The sequence below is a fragment of the Gallus gallus genome, chromosome 1 (genome assembly GCF_016699485.2).
Source record: "Gallus gallus isolate bGalGal1 chromosome 1, bGalGal1.mat.broiler.GRCg7b, whole genome shotgun sequence".
Taxonomy (NCBI): Eukaryota; Metazoa; Chordata; class Aves; order Galliformes; family Phasianidae; genus Gallus; species Gallus gallus.
In genome coordinates this window covers 57,549,429-57,569,457 of record NC_052532.1, presented here as the reverse complement: position 1 = coordinate 57,569,457, position 20,029 = coordinate 57,549,429, and the positions used below count along the sequence as shown (strand labels likewise).

General features: G+C 38.9%; 1 protein-coding gene across 7 annotated transcripts in view; it reads right to left on the bottom strand.

The window, feature by feature from the left end:
• DGKI (diacylglycerol kinase iota) overlaps positions 1-20,029 on the bottom strand; it is a 209,810-nt gene that overhangs the window by 121,424 nt on the left and 68,357 nt on the right. For all 7 annotated transcript variants that reach the window (XM_025156048.3, XM_025156051.3, XM_025156057.3 and 4 more), the window contains exons 2-3: positions 11,114-11,222; positions 2,086-2,181 (exon numbers count right to left, since the gene is read on the bottom strand). Coding sequence is in view for 2 of the 7 variants with exons in the window: in XM_040650506.2 (XP_040506440.1) it covers positions 2,086-2,181; positions 11,114-11,222 (205 nt within the window). In the remaining 5 variants the exon portion in view is untranslated. The remainder of the gene's footprint in view (positions 1-2,085; positions 2,182-11,113; positions 11,223-20,029) is intronic.

Here is a 20,029-nt window from a genome sequence, read left to right as displayed (position 1 = left end):
AAAAGAAAGACAATTAAAAACTGAGCAACTATGAACTCCATTGCATCCTTAATATGACTCAGTATCTCAAGGCCCATTGACTGAAAATTTTGCCATCACATTAAATGTGCACCAGCATTCCCAAATAAAAATGCGAATAGATGGGTATAATTCACCAGCTATTACAGATAGTGTTTCCACCTTTTAAAGGCGTTCCTTTAAAAAGCCAAGGCACAGCCTTGCAGTCTTATGGAACACATTATTAAATTTCCACACCATTTTCAATGAGCTAAACCATGAGGAAATGTTTAGTCATTCTATTAAGAACCTAAGAGCAGTCATATTGGGCCAGACCAAAGGTCTATTCAGCCACAAATCCTGTCTCCTGATTTTTCCAAAGCCCGTTGCCTCAGAACCAATATAACTGCAGGGCAAACGCATGACACTTGTCCTGAATATTGCCCCACAGTCACTACTGTGTTACAACTGGGGCTTTCCTTCACAGTCTTCCTAAGCAGACATGTACTTTCCAGATCTGGCCATTACGTTATACATTATAAGGAAACTAATTTGCTTGAGAAGTCATAGGAAGTCATTATTAAATTGGAGCTACATAAAGCACTATAGATTTGGAACAAAGTGCCACTAATACTGGAAGTATCAAAATACCTCGATTTGAATCAAATTACTTGATATGCTGCATTTTTAGGGGTGGGGGTTGGTAGTAAGCAAGACAAAAATCAGAGAAGCAGACTCTAAGGCACCACAGAGAAGGACTGTCCTCACATTTTGCAGCCCAAGAGCCAGGATGCTCACCTGGGCACTGAATCAAAGCAGCGGTTTGAACACAGGATCCCCACTCTCTAATAAAGTTTCTCATCTTAGCCAGGCAAGACAATTTTTTTTTCTTTTCATTTATTCTGCTGAAGTGGTTTAACTTTAAAATCACCTAAGCAAAGATCAACTGAAGAAGGCAGGAAATGTAACTCCGCAGTGACTCCGCAGTTCATTAATAGAGAACCATGAGCTACAGATCAATCCAATGAAACATTTTAACATGCAGCAGAAAATCTTCATTAGGGCAGTGCAAACCTTGAATATTCTATTCCTTACTGGTGAGTGCACTCAAGAGTTTGGAAAATGCAGTTCAAATCCTTGCAGGAAGAAAGATCACAAAAACATGATCTGGACCCTTCCCAGGCAACCCAGCTAGTGATATATGTGTATATATGAGGGCTGCTCCAAAAGTAATGGTTCCTCTTTTATAACTTTGTCGTATTATATCAGAGGTGGATGCTGGTGGTTTGGCGGTAGAGGACAAACCTTCCTGCCAACATTCTGTTACACAATGTTGCCGTGTACGCCGTGTAACAGAAGGCAACAGAGGAGCAGTCTGACAAAATGGCATCTGATATGGAAGTGCATATGAAGCAAAGGCGTGTCATTGAATTCCTCCATGAGGAAAAAAATGGCGCCTACTGACATTCATTGATGCTTGCTCAGTGTTTACAGGGACCAAACACAGTGAGGTGGTGGGTGCTGTGTTTCAAGCAGTGGTGACAGTGACATGAAACACAAGTCACATTTGGGACAGCCTTGCACAGTGGGCATGCAGGCTCTTGTTCACTGCTGAGAACATGCACAGCTAATGGCAGCATCTATGTTAAAAAAAGTGTTTTTCAGATGAGGATTTACTCTATCAAATAGTGTCATTGTGCTTTTCATAGCTGTTGTAGTTTCCATGGAAACAAACAGGAGGCATTACTTTCAGAGTGATCTCCATATAAATGAAATAGGCTAGTTCAAATATTTCTGAAATATCTCAGTAACTTAATTCTTTCCTTCCCATATTAATCAAAACTATTCATTAAGCCTAACCTCGTTATGTATATAATCTGGGTCATTCAAAATTGTTTGAGGCTTTTTTTTTTTTTCCCCAAGATATTTAGCCCACAGTCTTTTGTCCCTTTTGTATTCATTCTCTCAGAAGGCTCACATCAACAACAGCAGTAAGCGATTCAAATTGCCAGGCTTCTGAGCAGTGTAACAAACTGAAGTCAGGCTCATTATAACAGAAACATAGAAGAGAATCTGAAAATAACTCACAGAGAATTTCACTTGGCAGCTTTCCTCCCCCAGGTAACAGAGGTCCCCAGAAACATTTGTCTCCAACCATAGATGCTCTCCGTTAACAGCATTTTCCTAAGAAAAGATTGTTAAACTGGTTTGTAAAAATCCAGAGATGAGGACAGAAAAAGAAGTTATATTTGATTTTGATAAAAAATTTAAAAAATAAATACACAAAGCCATGTATTATCAAGTTAGCTGATCACCCTTGTTTAAAGGATGCTGATGATGCAAGGAATTATATGTCTGCACAGAAAACCTTTGCCCATGTTCTTCCCATAATGCTTAGTCTAATGCTAAATTTCATAAACATGCAATATATATAGAACTGTAAAGAAAGAAAAAAATCTAGAGATTAAACAAAACTGTAACTATTTTAATTTCAATTGCAAAACCCCAGAATTTGGCAACTGTGACCAAAAGTGCAAAATAACATGGCTTTAGGATAACAGCAGAGTTTAGACAAAGAAGAATATTTAAAATGGCTGGATCAGCACTATGTGATGTATTATACTATATACTATGTATACGATACTGTATACTTATGAAAACATCCACAAAACATTATCCAGAAGAGACTATACCTGAAGCTTATACCTGAATGTACAATATATTCAAAAAAGCAATATTTTCAAAATCTACCAAGCATACTGACAGGAATGATTAGTAGGGTGGTGTCTGATTTTATTTCAAGACTCTTCTTATTTAACCAAATACATCCCTCAATTCTTTACCAATTCTTGGCCTGAGGAAATTCGGTTGTAAAATGACTATAGGTTTCATTCTACTGTAATGCTGGCTCAACTGAAAAGACCACGTTTACTGTATATTATTTGAACGAAGTGAATAAGCAGGGTTTCTGCTCAGCCAGAATTAGACCATGATGGAAAACACTTTGACAGTCTCTGACATTTGGTTCCCACACTGCAGAAGTCACAAATGATGACGCTTACCAAACAGATGGCGTCCAACAGCAGGATGCTCTGAAATAGCCATTTTAGTTAAAATAATTTATTCAAAATTCTACTGACGGTTTCAAAGTGATGAAATGAGAAAGTTGCTCTTGCCATGTGGATCTCTTAAGTAACACAGAGAATCAGAAGTGGCAAAATCCTTTGTCTTCTGGAGAACAAGTGCATCCACAGAGCCAAACTGTCAAATCTGCACATGCTGCCTAACACAGCTAATGTGCTCACTTCAAGTAAACCAAAAGGAGAACAATATGCATTTTTTTTATGGTGGGAGTCTGCTTGTCCACTGGTCTAACTTCATCAGAAATCTTGCTATTAACGTCATATTCAGTATTACCTCTCAACACAAGGGGCTGAATTAGCAAAAGGCTTGTAGACCAGTGTACTGACACTGCACTATCTTCATTTAGTTGTGCAATGTTCTATACCTTCATTACTTCTTATCCTTTCATCTGCCTAAACTGCAGACTCTGTAGGACAGATATGCCTGAACTGCACAGTTCAGTGCATGACAGTTTAAAGCTGAAGTTTCTCAGTGCTTTCGTAATGCAAAATAGCTTCTAAAGGCTCGAACTCACTAAGGCTTAAAGCCTTACCCAGATGGCAAATTACTGTGACTGGAAATTCTTTCCTTTCAAGTTCATTCTTATATTAAAGCAGTGTTCTCTGGCAATAACTTTATCACTCTTGCAGCACTTCATGAAAACCTAGTCGCATCATGCTAATAAAATGACTATGCCCACAGTAAAATGCCCAAAATATTAAATTCCTCTCTAGTTTACAGAGAGCCAGACAAAGCAAGAGGACCAAAACAAGAGGATATGAATTCGCTGTTTGACCTGACCAACGTTCTCTGCTGAAGAAATAACACAAACTCACATTATAACCCAGTGCTAAATTTTACAGATTATAAAAGATGGTAAGGAAAGTTCAACTTGGGAAGCTAAGGAAGCACAAAGCTCCTGGGACATAACTTTTAATCAGGAATCAAAATCCCATTTTAAAAAATAGATTAAATACCCCTCCACATAGACTACACAAACATAACATGCCATCTAGGAATTCTAAAGATAAAGTGGCCTATTTCCATAACCTACTTTAGACTGATTGAGTTTGTTCTCCACTACTCCATGTTCTATCATAGATTCATTCCTCATGTTCCATCACAGTATAAATAAAATACGTAGTCTACAGGGATGACCTTTCTAGTTCATGCTACGAGGGAGTTCAGGCAAGACTAGATAATAAAAATGTAAATAACCTGATCTGGTAGAAGTGGCACAACTCCAGATATCCAGTGCCACAAGCAATTTCACAACACTGTGAGAAAATTTACCATCTCAATTCCAGCAAAATGGCATTTCAAAAATCTTCTTTCATCCTGAATTACAGCACAAAGCTGAGATTCCCCAAGAAGTAACACCCTACCCCAAGAAGCTTTGGCTGTCAGTTACCTTGTCTCAACAAGATCAAAAGGAATTATTTGAACTTCACTGTTTTGAATTTTACAGGGCAGTGTCATTTATATGATCAGACATTTTGTTACTGCTAATGAAAATCAAAACGGTATAGTCAGAGGAAAATGCTTCGACCTTTTTCAAGTTCAATTTTTCAATGACTTATAATAGGATGATATGACAACATTCAATACATTTATATGGAACAGTTTGACTTCAGCAAATCAGTATTTCCAATTAAAAAATGTACAGGCAGTATTCTACAATCTGCTGGTCAAAAGGGTACTCCACCTGCCAACACACAGCTGACAGGGGTCACTGGGACCATCACTGGGACCATATGAGCTCTCATTTAACACAGAACTCAAACACATTAAAGTCTACATCAACACTTGTGGATTCTGACAGAGACTTTTCCACAACAGATTTGAGTTCAAGAACCTTCTCATAAATAATATGCAAGCTTAGCATATTTTGTACTTGATGTCTTTATGGCAGGTTTAGAAGCAAATGACAGCTAAAGTAGCAGCCATCCTCTTTCTGTCCCCGACCCCTCAAACTCCAGTCTCACACTCATGCTGCTTCCCCCATGCCAGATCTGGTGGCTGTGAAGCTATACAAAAATCAGATCAACTGCTGGAAATAACCAACCAACCAAACAAACAACAACAAAAAAAACACTGATATATATATATTTTTATCAAAACAGTCAGACAAAATGACTCACCCCATGAGCACAGAGCACACAAGGGCTGGATCTGACACAAGGAGTGATGGGTGAAGGGTGGGTAACATAAGGCCAGTGTTTGGTACCAATTCACTATTAGAAGAGCTCAACTGATACATCAAAGTGTGCTTTTAGGTCATGTGCTTTTCTTTTGACTCACTATATAGAAAAAGGGTACTGCCTGTTGTCTTGGATAAAACAGGAGTGACCACGGCCTAATATTTTTCAGTCTGAGGAACTGGAAACTCTGAATTCTTGCCTAGCTTTCCAGCCCTTGCAAGTGAACACTCAAGTGAGCACTGTGACAAGAAAGCACCCTGCTCACCGAAGCAGAGCAGCAGTGCTCTCCTGGCAGATGCAGCCAGTATGGTCATCCAGAGAACTGTTCCTGATCCGTTACCACCATACTAACAGACAAAAAACAACTTTTGTATGACATATATTTCTTGAATATGAAACAAAGAATACATAATCCCCCCTCCGGCCCCAGTCCAAAGTGAAAGAGAAATGGGAAATAAAGAACTGGGAGTCCAGGAACAATGAAACTACACGTGCATGTGCATGATCATAGCTTTCTGAGCACATTTCATTAAATCAACCTGATTTCATCTTTTAGATGCCCAGGCATGGTTAGATGACAGACCAAGTGTTACCATTTTTCAGGTAACTCCGCATCTCACTGCTCTTCAAGCTGCAGTCAGCACAGTTTAAAGGCAATGCACAGAAAGTAATTTAGTTTACTATGTTACGAAGGCATGGACATTCATCAATAAGCCAGTTCTCCCAAATTATAAGTTTTAAGGAGCTGTAACTGCACTTGTAATAGGAAGAGTGGAGCTCTGATCCAAACCTGTCATGACTAGCATTTTGCAAAAAGAATCTGTTAGATTTCTAAATTGAACTATTAGGAAGAATTTTTTCCCTTTGTTGACACTACAGTGAGAGAGATGAGTCTTCTTACAAGTACACATTTGGGTGATAAAGTTATGATTAATATATAATTAGTGTTCATCAACACAAATTTAATTAAACATATTTGTAAGCAAAAATGGTTAGCTTTAGCCCTTTCTTTTTCAAGGTCACTACTGAGCAGAAACAAGTTTGTTTGGATGTCTTTTTCCTGAAAGCCTCTCTATTATGTTTTGCTTATATTTTACCTTGAACTCTGGAATTCCAGAGTCTGTAATGTTCATGTTATAAATAATATCCTAAACATTGTTTTGATTGTATATACATATGAATTTAACTACAAATTTTCACATTTTGAGAAAATTCTTCATACAAAAATCACCTTTTCTTTAATTATTATGAGTGTAATGAACACAAAACAGAAAACATCACAGAATCACGATATTGCATAATTACTTCTAAAAAAAAAAGAAAAGAAAAGAGAGAGGTTCAACTTTTAGATCGTGGTTTGTTACTTTCTCCAGCTGTTTTCTGCCATTCTCATTTCCACACCCCCACCAGGCTTTCCCACATCCCTGCATCCATTGCCCATCCCTATATTCTCTGCTGAGCTTTGGAGGTTGTTGTTACTATCATCTAAAAAAATCATCTGTACACAGAAACAGAACAACAACGTTTGTCTTCATGGATAAGCAACATCTAGATGCTATCAACTGAGATGATGATTCCCTATGCTGTCATGAAACATTTTCTTGTCTGACAACAGCTTAACTTCAGTCCTTCTGGGAGCAATTGAAAAAAATATTTTAGGAAAAGCACTTTCTGTAATATCACTGAAACCTCCATACCTCTGGAAACATACAAATGGACACCATTTTGGAACATGACAGCCCTCCTTTTTTCTCTTATTTCTCTCTGGGAAGATCATAAGTTCTCAAACATTCATTAAAAACATAGTGGCAATGTAGAATTACAGAGCCTGAACACAGTGTTTCAGAAGTCATCCACACACAAAATTTCAGAAGTTTTAGAAGTACGCATGGAGCTTCTGTTCAGTCATACACATTTTAATTCCAAACAGATCCTTGAATAAACCAAGTCTATTCCATGTTTGCTTTGTTTCCTCTTCTCAAGATCCTGAACTTCACCATCTCATTGGTCACTGTAGGCAAGGCTGCCAATGACTTTCACAGTTCCTACGAGTTCATTTTTGTTTGTAATACAAGGTCCAGAAGAGCACTTTCCTTCACCAAGCTCCTCAATCACTTGTGTAACAAAGTTATCAACATCATATTACAGAAACCTCCTGGACTGCTTGTGTCCTGCTGTTCTTCCAGTAAACATCAAACTAGTCTAAGTCACACATGAGGACCCTGGCCTTCAAACATGAGGCTTCTTCCAATTAATGAGATCTTCAGACATCTACTTCCTAAACATAACATCTGTAGCAGGCAACCACAACATCACCTGTGTTGGTTTGCTCTCTAATCCAGACCCATAAGCTCTTCACAGTCTTATCATCCATTCCACAGCAGAGCTTCAAGCATTCTTGCTGCTCTTACATTGAAGGAAAACTTCCCCTACTCAATATCCTGGCCTCACCTTCCCAAAAAAGTCTTCATCCATGCATTGTGACACTCCAGCTGCATGTGCTATTACACTGTGTCTCTATGATCCCAAAGAGATCTCAGCCTGAAAGCTTCTACTATTTAGTAGAAAGAACAAATGTTTTCCTGTTAAAACGTCCCATGCAATGGATTAGAATCATAGAATGCCTTGGGTGGGAAGGGACCCCAAGGATGATCAAGTCCCAACCTCCCTGCCAAAGGTAGGGCCACCAACCTCCAGATCTGGTGCTAGACCAGGTTATCCAGGGCCTCATCCAACCTGGTCTTAAACTCTTCCAGGGATGTAGCATCCACAACCTCTCTGGGCAGCCTGTGCCAGCACCTCATCGCTCTCTCTGTAATAGACATTCTCAACCAATTAATTTTATAGGTTGTTATCACATATTACTAAACGCTATAATTTTTAACTTGTACTATCACAAAGCTTTGATGTTTATTTCTTAAGACCTAAATGTTTCAGAGGTTTTTTAACATGTATAATTTTTTGTCCAAAATTATAATATCTCTCCTTTGAAGAACACTCAGCTTGCATCTAGATAACTCAGTTGTGCTTTAATAGTTCTTAAAGAACAGATCAGTCTCAAGTTTTTTCACTGAATTCCAGGAATGAAAGCTGCACATTTTCAGATATCCCTTCAGAGACATAACTAGGGCTCTAAGACTGTGTGGTCACAGGCCATAAACACCTACTAATGAGAAAACAAGAGACTGGCATCATCAGACAAATACACGGTGGACAAAACCAAAAAAATAATGAGACAGCTTTGGCCAGTAGGAAGCTCAACACACTAATTTCCTAGTGGCTGTCAAGATTTTTGTAGGTACCAGAAGCTAAAAAAGGTAATACGTAAAATGGAAATACAGGATGACTTCGCGCACGCACACACACACACACACACACACAAAAGTTATGGTTATTTTCTTGGGAAAATGTGGCAGTATGAAAATAAAGAAAGATCAAGGTCCTCAGTGGTACACATGCACTATATGAGGTGCTTTGGCCTGCGCTTATTTGAGGATCTGGGCTAGAATTGCTTATTTCATCATTTAACATGTAGGAGTGTTGCCTGAATTGGCGGAGGGTGAGAAAAGAGGCTGAGAATAACAAATATATCACAGGGACTGGCATTCAAGGTGGATACTTTTGGCAAGGCAACTTCTGCATTGCTTTGTAGCTACAGCATCACTTACTCCTGAAAATATATTCTGTAAGATTCTGCTGTGAATAAATATTACTAAATTAGCTACAAGTTAACTTGAATTAGATGTAGAAAATAGGATGAAATTGAGTATTTGAAAGTAAGAGAAAACAAGCATCAGGGATGACAGACAGTTATGACAACATTAAAATATGTATTTTCTTATGTAAAGGGTCTTAAAAAACATCAGAATTATCACCTCCATTCTACAGCTAAATAGGCTGGTTTACTGAAAGGCAAAACAATTAATCTGAGCTAACTCACAAGGTCAATGGCAGAGCAAGAAACAGAAATCTCACTCCCTGAATAGTGTCCTGTTCACAAGGCTGTCTGATAATGGCAAATCATCTGCAAAAAGTTAGCAAAAATGGAGAATATAGCCAGGAAATTCTTTCCAGTTACTATTGTGAAGGCAACAAGGACAGATTTCTACTGCATCTCCTACTGTAAGTTCAAGTGACAACTTCTGTTCATTGGAACTTTGGAAATTTCATCAAACTTTGGAAAGGTCTCCCATCATGGGTCCTTGGAGAACCATCTTGGAAATGCTGAAGGCTTACACATACTGGGATGCAACATGTCCTGATTAATTCTACCTTCCAGTGACTCACTACAAAGACTTCCTCTCTGGCTCTAATACATCTTAATGTAAGAAACCATTCATTCTACCAAATATACACCTGGAAATAAATACCAGTTTTTAAAGCTTACTATTTTTTTTTTAATCGATATTCACTACCCATTATAAACTTTGATCCATTTTATCTTCTTCACACCTCCAAACCCCTTCTCTTTTACTCATGCTGCATCTCTAATCTGCAGAAATCCTGTTTCCCCCCTGCATTCATCAGTTACTACAGCTGGTCAGTCCTGGCTCCTCCCAACCTCAGAGGTCTTCCACTCACATCCCTTTCCCTACATGACGCAGTGTTGCCTCACCTCTTCAATCAGTAGCAAAGAATGTCACTTTTAAGAAAGATAAATTGTGGGATTTCACAGGGTGTTTGTTTGTTTGTTTGTTTTGTTGTTGGTTTTTTTATTATCATTATTACAATTTTAAAAGATGTTTAACTTAGCCTGCATTCTGAAGAAATAGATATCTGGAGGATCATTCAGAAAGCCTAGACCACTGAAAGCAGGCATGTGTTTTAACACCTTGCTTAATCAGGACCCAAGTTTCCTGCACATAAAGATCAAGATATTCTCAACACAAGCTCTTTAATGTGTGCTTTCAAACTCATTCTAACACACTCCGCTTTACTATAATGTAGAAAATCAGACTGAATCCAAACTAGTTTCTTGCAATGCAGCCTGTAAAATTTTATCCCATTAAACTTCGAATGTTACAGCTGTACACCATCTAGAAAGCCATTCAGTCATGGTATAAAAATCATCTGAGATGAACCATAAGCCATACTCATCAAAACAGAAGTTGTCTTTATCCAAAGGACAGATGGGTGGCTGCTGGCTTAATGCCAGCTCCTTACTGAGAGCCCAGTGTAAAAATCCACTGCATACTTTGCTTTAAATGGGACTTTTTTTTTTTTTTTTTCCACCTGCTGGCTTAAGGATCGATTTCTTGACATGCACTAACACATAACCACATTAGATGGTGCAGACAATGCATTACCAGCCCTTTCTGAACTGGTCCAGAAACAGAAGTAGAAGCAAGACTGGGGAAAGAAACAGATGCTTTGTGTCTCCAGCCCAGCTTGGGCCCAGAAGTTCTGCCATGCTTGCAAAGCATTGTGACCAAATGTTGCCACAGACCCAGTCAACCCAGTGTGAATGCTCAGCCTTAAATTTTGGCCCATAAATCAAAACTACAAAATCCTGCAACATTAAAATTGAATCACCATTGGATAGCAGTCCTTGTCAAGAAGGCAGTGAGCAAATGTAGCCAGACAGTTCCCAAGACTGGAAAGTCCAAACAGCTCTGCCCAGTGCTGCTCAAGTCATTGCTCATTATCATGTCTCTGCCTTCTGCTTGATTTCATAATGGAAGCGTGTTCCTAATGACCAGCACTAATTCTGACAGCAATGCAACGTCTAATGTTGTTTTAAGGTTGGAGGGAGCACTAGCCAGAGATACATTGCCATAGAAACAAACACCTACAGTCCACTCTAAGGCTGCCCTTGGTTCCTTCACAGGTCCATTGGAGACTGCAATGTTGAGGGAATGCACAGGAGCCAAGTGCTGGAGGCCTGACCTGGAGATTGCTTTCCTGCAAATTGAAAAGACAAAAAATAGATAAATTGAGGGTATATTCAATATAATTATCTGATATCATTATCCACCCCACCCTTTTCCAGAAGTCAGAAGAGGCAGCATAGCATCTAATTTCAGTTTGGGTTAAAAGGTGCTCGAGTGCCATCTCCTGCTAAAACAGTTTAGGAAAAAAAAATGAAGTAATGTGATCACTGAAAATTACTGCTTAATGAAGATCGGTTACTCAGCTGACACTAAGCTGAAACATCAAACCCAATGGGCAGCATATGGATCTGTTTGCCAGTTTCAGTGAAATCCTCAATTATTACACTTATTCTTTACATACCAGCAGATCATGCTGAATGAATTAATGTGTAGTTCCAAATAGCTTTCACTAGATGAATGAAATACGAGTTTATACTAAATAAATAAATAAATAAACAAATAAATGGTGATTTTACTCGGTTTGCAGGCTAGGAGAAATCTTCCATTCAGCATCAAACTACATAAAATATGACACTAGGACTCACCCTTTTTGTCAATATCAGCATGCACTCAAGGTATCGCAGCTGCTTTCCCCTTATATTTAAATACTATCTTTTTGGTCCAAAGTCATTCTTTACATAGATATGGCAACCACAGATGTTGACCAGCACTTCTAGAGCTCCACAAGGACTGAGTTCATTTCCACCAACCTGTTTCCCCAGCTGCACTCAGTCTTACAAAATCAGCCTTGAATAGCAAGTCATTAGATGGAAGCACAAGATACTGCTGATACAAAGCTCAGTTTCTCTTAGATGGTAGGTTTCATAAAATTTCACAGTACTATTGCACTATTTTTGCACCTGACGGCAGTGGCCAAAACAATCTTATAGCTTCAGCTGCAATAATTCAAAACAGGACAAAAAGAGACTAGCAACAACAAAAACATATCAAGGAGAGATCTCCTTTTGTATGCCCAATGCACTCAGCTCCCACATAGTGAAATGACAGTCTGTGTAAAGTACATTTTTGTGATACCACTCCCACAGTGCAACAGCTATTTATAGCATCTTCCAGTCTTACCACTGTCTCATGGCAATAAAGGTCAATTGAGCCAGTAATGACAATCCAGGTCAGCCATATGCTAAATAAATCATTTCATTGTCCTGAAAACACACGGTGCAATACATATCCACGGTAAAGGAGCTTGGAAGCCTCATTGCTCATAATATATGTCCAGAAAAATGGAGTGGGCTGAATTAGAATGTCTTAAATTCTCTTTCCTGTGGGTAGCACAAACAACTGAGCACTTTAACAGCCTCTGATCATCCAGTGCCCCCTTTCCACTTAAAACACGCAAGAAATTGACATTAAAAGATTTTTCCAAGATATTTTACATCTGAATAAAACCCATTAGAAGAAAAGAGCCCAATGAAAAGACTTTTGCTTCTTGGCAATGTATCAAGATGGAGCAATTTAGCTACAGTTTCAGTCAGGTATTTTAGCAGAATATAATATAACAGGACTTCTCAAGGACCAACAAAAGCCTTAAAGAAACACAAGAAACGACAAAGGTATATTTTCAAAAATCGATATTTTTCCTGTAAAGTATCCAATATTTGGCAGCCTCCTTTCATGCTGATTTGCTACCAATTTGGTTATTGTTTATTATTAAACACAACAGTACATTCTTGTGTCTAGCCATATTTATAACATGACCATTTGTTTTGGTGAAAGTGGGGCTATATCACACTTTCCACCTTGCATCACTGACAGTGATAAATCCACCCAGTGGTTACTTGGTCCTGCCCTCATAATAGAAGAAGGTAGCTTCCACTTTGTGCAAAGTACTCAAGCAAAAGTGGCTGAATAGGTGTTTGCAATTAATCTTTATCGATGAAAAACGACAACATGTTCACCAAACTCTGCTTACAGCCTATTACTTGCCAAACAATACAGCCAGTAAGGCTGCATCAATCCACTACACGAATTTAATAAAGCAAATATTGCAATGAATATTCCAGGAATAAATCTGACCCAGTCTGAGGACAAGGCTTCCAGCTGGAAAGCAAATTCAGCACACTTAGAAGGTAAATATGCCTAATGAATGGCTACAGACATCACAGTATCAAGCCTTGGATATTCTTTCAAGTCAGAATTAGAGACAGGCAAGCCTCCTGCAGCTGAACCTAAAACGTGTCCCATATTCTCTTTAAAGGCAAGTGGAGGTCAGGGAGTCTTTTAGGGGATAGTTGGCAGAGATATGTGCAGTCAGCCATCCCTCCATGTGTCAGGTTAGATTTAGGGCTTTGTCTGGAAAGCCTACAAAACATAGACATGACAATGCTTTTTTTCAGGTTTGTTTCAACACAAAAGCCTTACTAATTGCAGGGATCACAAAATTGCATGAACCAGTCTGAAATAGTGCTTATACCTGAAGGCAAGCTAGAAATGCCCACACCTACGCAGTTTCTTGTCAGAACTTTGTTAGGGGACAAAAAGACAGCGTCAGAACACCATGTTCACTACAGAAGCCCTTCCCACAAATAAAGAGGTTAGACTAACAGCAAGCACATGATTTTCTAATAAGTGTAATGCAGAAGATAGAGGGAAAAATAGGGGAAAGGGAGAGTAGAATGAATCTGATAACAGAGCAGATGCTGAGTATCCAAGAGACTATCTCATATGAACCTAACTAGCACATTATACCATCTGGCACTTTTCCAATAGAAAGGTAACAAGAGAGGCTTTCAGTAAGCTTTCCTGGTAATTTCCTCTCTACTGTGCCAAGTGCATGAATGAAAGCACAGCCTCAACAGGCAGCCTTTCCCATAAAAGTGAAAGGAATCCCTATTCACCTGGTAAGAGACAGTCAGGACAAGAGAATCTGTGCCTTCATGAGTCTTCAGACAATTAATTTTCCTAAGAAAGACCAGCCTGCTTCTAAACTCAGAACAAGAAATAAACATTGCAGTCAACAGCTAGGAAATGCTGTGTCATACCATAATCTATATTTTCTTCATTACTTTTGCAGATCAAGTAACAGTAATTTGTAGTAGGTGGAATTATCAATCCATCTAACACATGACCACTGTGAATGAGTATAGGTGCACATACATGTGTATGTCATTACATATATACGACAAAAATATTTGATACTAAATCCACAGCTGATCGAGGAAACTCCAACACAGAAATTGGCCGTCTTGGAAACCAAAAGGAATCTGCCATTCAGGCTTGTCAAGTATAACAACTGCATTTAAAGAAAAGGAAAAAAAGAAAAAAGAAAAAAAAAAACATTACATTCCCATTTTGCTAAAACATCAGGTGAGATATAACATACTTTACTAGATCAAAGGATATATATTTGATCACAGGAGATTTGAGTCTATATCCCAGTATTTAGCTTTATTGAACCTTTTCCTCGTCCTTGGCCATAAAAGAATTGTTCAGTGAGTGGCTTAGACTGAGTAGTTATGCCTGAATCCTCAAAGACCACAAAAGACAATTAGTCAATAGTTGCCATCTGAGTGTTAAAAATAAATAAATAAAATAAATAAAATAAAATAAATAAAAAATAAAGAGGATGTTAGCACTTCACATGGTTAACAGATTGAGCCTTTTAGTTGTCACTGAAGTTGGTGTTATTGCATGTCCACACTGGAGTTATTATCCTCCTTTTCACAGAGGCAAAAGTTACTGTGGGAGTACAGTCCCAGCTGGAAGGTTGAGAAATCAGGAAAATGCAGGGACTGGTTTCCACAGGTCCTATAGCTAGGCCATCTGCCAGGAGGCAGAATTCTGGGAGTCTTTTCTCCGTTGAAGTTAACTTCTATATTTACCTAGAAAAAAAAAACTGTCATTTGTACAGTACTGTTTAAGTTTAAATGCTCTGTTTTTCTTAAATATTCAGTGTAGACAAATCCTATTCCTGTAAGCTCTCAGGTCAGCCAACCACAATGTGAAAATTCCTGCACAAGGCCAGGCAGTGCCTGCACTATGTATGCACAATTTGTAAGTGCCAGAGTATGTTGGAGCTGGTTTTCACTTCTGCATTTTGGTGCTTATGGAAGTCATGAACAAAATGTACTGGCTGAGCTCTGGCATTATTTCAGTGTTCCACATGCAACCCTGCTGACTGCCCAGTACTCCGGCTACCTGCTGCTCCTAGTTTGCCTTCAAGGCATGCAATGCTCTCCTTTGCAGCTAACCAGAAGGCAAAGGACTCAATTCCACTCTGACGTTCAAGATTTCCAAATCTTTTACATTATATATAAGAGAAGACATCTCCAGACAAATTAAAAATAAATAAAAAAATCTGCCTGGTCCCATATCTCTTTTTTGACAATAGCCAGTGTTTAGAGAGGCACTGGCACAACTTGGGTGATCCCTCCCCTGACATACTCCAGTTCCAGCTTCCAGTAATCAGTAGTCTGAGGACTTCCTGAGCTGAAGACTGCTTCCAGACCTTTGGGCTTAATAGCCTGTAATGGCTCTTTACTCTAGGAATGTGCTGGTCCTTCCCTGAACCCATTTATACTCTTGGTCTCCACAGCAGCCTATGTAATGAGCTCCACAATTTAATTATGGGCAGTGCAAAGCACTTCCCTCTGTCAGTTTCAAAAATTCCGTTTGATAATTTAATCAGAGTGTCATATTGTGAGGAACAGTGAGTAATCATCTGCCTCTCTACACCTTCTGTGATTTTATGAATCTCTGTTCTGATACCCCTTCATTCATTCTTTTCGTCTTCTCCCACTTGGAAGCACCCTAGGCCATTTAGGCTTTTGGTCATGCTGAAATTGGCCCATCTTTGTCAACCTTTTCAAGCTAAGTTACATTTTGAGGGGGTAGGATTGCCAGAACAAGAACAAATTTTCAAAATCTAAAGGTTTATTCAGTGGTATCAATGTACTTTGTTTTATCCTCTTTCTCCTTCATATTTTCAGCCTTTCACTCGTCTTATGATCACCGTGAGCACCAAAGCAATCGTTTCATAGTACTCATTCATCCAAAGATCTCTTTTCCTTAGTGCTAAACACTAATGTGAGGTCCAAACTTTTAGGCTTTCCATACCTCAAGTGTATTATTTTGCCTTTGTCGATCTCACGTTTCAACTACAATTTGTGTCACTCAGCATTACGAGATCTTTCCGTGAACTTTCCGTCAGCCTGTGCCCACCCCAAATGACCACAGAGAGCAACAGCAAGCTTGACCTCCTCATGCTCTGCTCTCCATCAGGCCACAAACGTGTGCTGAGCAACACTGCTTCCACCACAGATCCACAGGTCTTCAGAGGTAACCTCCCACCCCACTAAAAACTGTGGCATGATACCTTTCAGTTGTTAGTTAAGCACATGAAGATCATGCCTCTAGGACCTACTTTCTGCCCCAGAAACCTTTTCCCCATCTTGATGGGAGCTGTGTGTGTACTCCCTCATCCAGAACGCAGCCTTGTGCCTCTGCCTGCAATTTCTGTGGGACTCATGAATCCTGGGTTCCCTGAGGGAAGCAGTGCCAGCTCTCCTCCACAACATCATATTCAACTATACATTCATTAATCCTACGTTTTATCAGCAGCTGTACCCATTTCTATCATAGATTAAAACTTACTGCTGGGTTACCACAGCAGTACCCTGTAGGCCTTATGTGGTCATTCCATCACCTTTTGGACTGGGCAAGATTTAAGAAAGAGAGGTTGTAAAGTTCTCTTAGCTATTTATTGTTTGCATTCCCTCAAAATGCTTAGCAAAATGAAATCCTATTGATTAGTTATTGGCCCTTTTGTCAATGTATTCTTTAGCCTCTTACATTAACCTCCATTTTCATCAGGTTCATCCACATGAATAAAACACTCTCAGGCATCCTCAGCGGTGAACACTGATGTAAGAAATTAAATTAGTACTAAGGAAAAATGGACTCATTAAATATCTGCTTCTGCTCATCACTGATTGCCTGCTGCCCGGGGAAAAACTGAGATGTGGGTAGATTTCCAAACATCCAGCAACAGCTCCTCCAACAGAACATAGAATCAATGAATCAGTTGAGTTGGAAGGGACCTGTAAAGGCCATCTAGTCCAACTCCCCTGAAATAACAGGGATATGCACAGCTAGATCAGGGTGCTCAGAGATCCATTCAGCCTGGTTTTGAGCATCTCCAGGGATGGGGCATGCACTGCCTCTATAGACAATCCGTGCCAGTCCCTCAACACCCTTATCATAAAAAGCTTCTTCCTTATATCCAGTCTAAATCTCCTCTCTTTTAGTTTGAAACCATTGCCCCTTTTCTATCACAACAGACTCTGCTAAAGTGTCTGTCCCCTTCTTTCTCATATACCCCCTTTAGTTACTGAAAGGATCTTTCCTCCCTTGCTCTCAATCCTTTGCCACATAGCCCAGCAGCAAAAGCTGCATTGAAAATGGTACGTCTCTGTGAAACACTGTGGCACTAAGCAGCTCTGAGCAGCTCTGCTTTCAGTCTTAAGCCCAGCTCTCATCCACCCAACAGGAGGGTTCTTGTCCACAAGAGACCAACCCGGAGACAATGAAATAAATATTCATTAATTATCTAATTAAGGATTTCAAAGAGCAAACCCAGTGCTGAGATGTAACTACCGTATGTCAACTCCTTAAGTAAGAGTGCTCAAATTATCAAATAAAACACTATATCCAGCTTTTATTTGACCAAAGAGGGACATCTAGACTTTGTCATCATTTTTGAATAAACAAGCAGATCCACTGGAGACACAAGTAATACACAGGAATCCTGTGAATGGAAATAACAGGCAAAACAAAAGGTGCTTAAGACCTCCAGAAAGTTTGGTCAGGATAACTAAGAGCCACTGCCACACTGTGTTGTGTTTTCTGAGTAAAGACATCCACTCCTGTAGCATTAACACAAAGGGATACTTCTTTAAAAGGTTCTCTGGGTCTACAAGTGGCAGGTTATTTTCTTGTCCCAAAAGAACCAAACAGATGATGAAACAGGCTGTGTTAAAAGAGACATTCCTTCACTGTATTATTAATATGTTGGTATCTTTTTTTTTAAATGCAGACATGGAAATTGACACTGCCCTGCAGTTACACTTGGAGCTCAGATTACTGTCAATACAGCACAAGTCAGAACAGTGCAAATGCCAGCCAAAGTTCTCCACCACATTAATTTTTCTATTCTCTGCCCAGCTTTGCTAGTAGGCATATATTAAGCATAACATTCTACCTTCTGAAAAGTAAATTATGGATTTAATTAGATCTGGAGTTATGTTAAATTCATCAGTTCTTTTAATCTTGTCTTATATTGAGCCTGTCCTCTCAAAAGTCATTGATAGTATACAATTTCTTATTAATTCTTGCCAAGGGAACCAATATCTTGGTCTGGATCTATAAATCACTTGAAGTCTATATCGCCTTGAAATGACTTTTTTCCTATGCACCTTCATCAGCCAGGCCCTGAGTCCAGGTTCCGTGGAATCTCCCCCACACTACTAACCTAAAATGAGGAAACTTAAGGTGCCTGGGATCCAGTCAGATAATTAAGCAGATACTCAAGAAAGAATGAAACCAAGTCATGTAGAGTTCTCTCTGAGCTCCAATCAGAGCTCAGGTTTATTCATATCACCGGATTATCACCAACTTCTTGGTCGTCTTTTGCTCTTATTCTTTAGACTTCTTTCCGAATAGGATTACGTATCAAGGACACTTAGAATAGAAGACAACTAGATTTTAGGACCAACAAAGTCCTTCCAGGAACTTAAACAAGGTTTGTTTAAAGGGGTCGTTTCTGAAATATCTACAAATACCATCATTTCTATAGCAAAAACATGAACGTTCTTGGAGGACTCCCTGCAGTAACAGAAATGTCAACTTTAGTTTTTGTGAAGAGGAAAGGAAAAACAAAAGTGATACAGGTGGTGATCTAACAAAGATGATGAGTGCCCCTTATCTCTGTAATTCACCAAGAGAGACTAACAAAGGAGCACAGAAAAGCACAAAGAAGGAAAAAATGCTTTCTTGAACTAAATTACTTTGCCTTATTTTTCTGCAGTCAAAAACAATTTGATTTAGGAGGGAGTTTTTTTAGCCTTTAGCTTTCAAAGCTATAAATGCCAGGTCTGGGAAAGACCTTCCAGGTCATAAAAAATGTATTATTTGTTACAGGCAAACTTATCATATGTTTGCACTCATAAAACTAACAAAACCCATCTCAAATTAGTCCCATTGTTTCCTTTCTTATTCCTACTGAGAAGCTATGCCCAATCTCCTCTCCTAATTCAGTGTTTGTAATTTCCACCCTAAGTGTTTTCCATACAGTCTTCCTTAAATTACTATTCTTTGAGTTTTCACATTTTATTCAAAGAATCAGAACCTAATCTACAAACTTCAGTTTTTGTATGATACTTCCACAGAATACTTCTACCCATAAACCTTGATCTAGAAATCATTAAGCATTTGGATCAAAGCCCTTTGGTTAAGGTTATGTTAGGATAAAGGCACGCATACAAACCTGGAACCTCACATTTTGAAGATTCTGGCATCAATCGAGCAACTGGGATAATAAAATTTAATCACTGTCTTTCCAAGTAAACAATGAAAAATGCTCTAGGGAACTCCAAGTATAAATGATTTCCAGCTGCATCACAGAATGGCCATCAGAATTATAGAAGATTGATATGTTTTTATTTGAAAAAGCAAAGGAAGTCTCAGTGTGAAGTACTTTCATGAAAATGAATTTGATTCAGACAAAATCATAGTATATTCCAGGACCTGCATTCTGTAGTTCAAGTACAGATGCAAAATGACGAGCGAATTGAATGGATGTGATTATGGTATGATCACGTTATT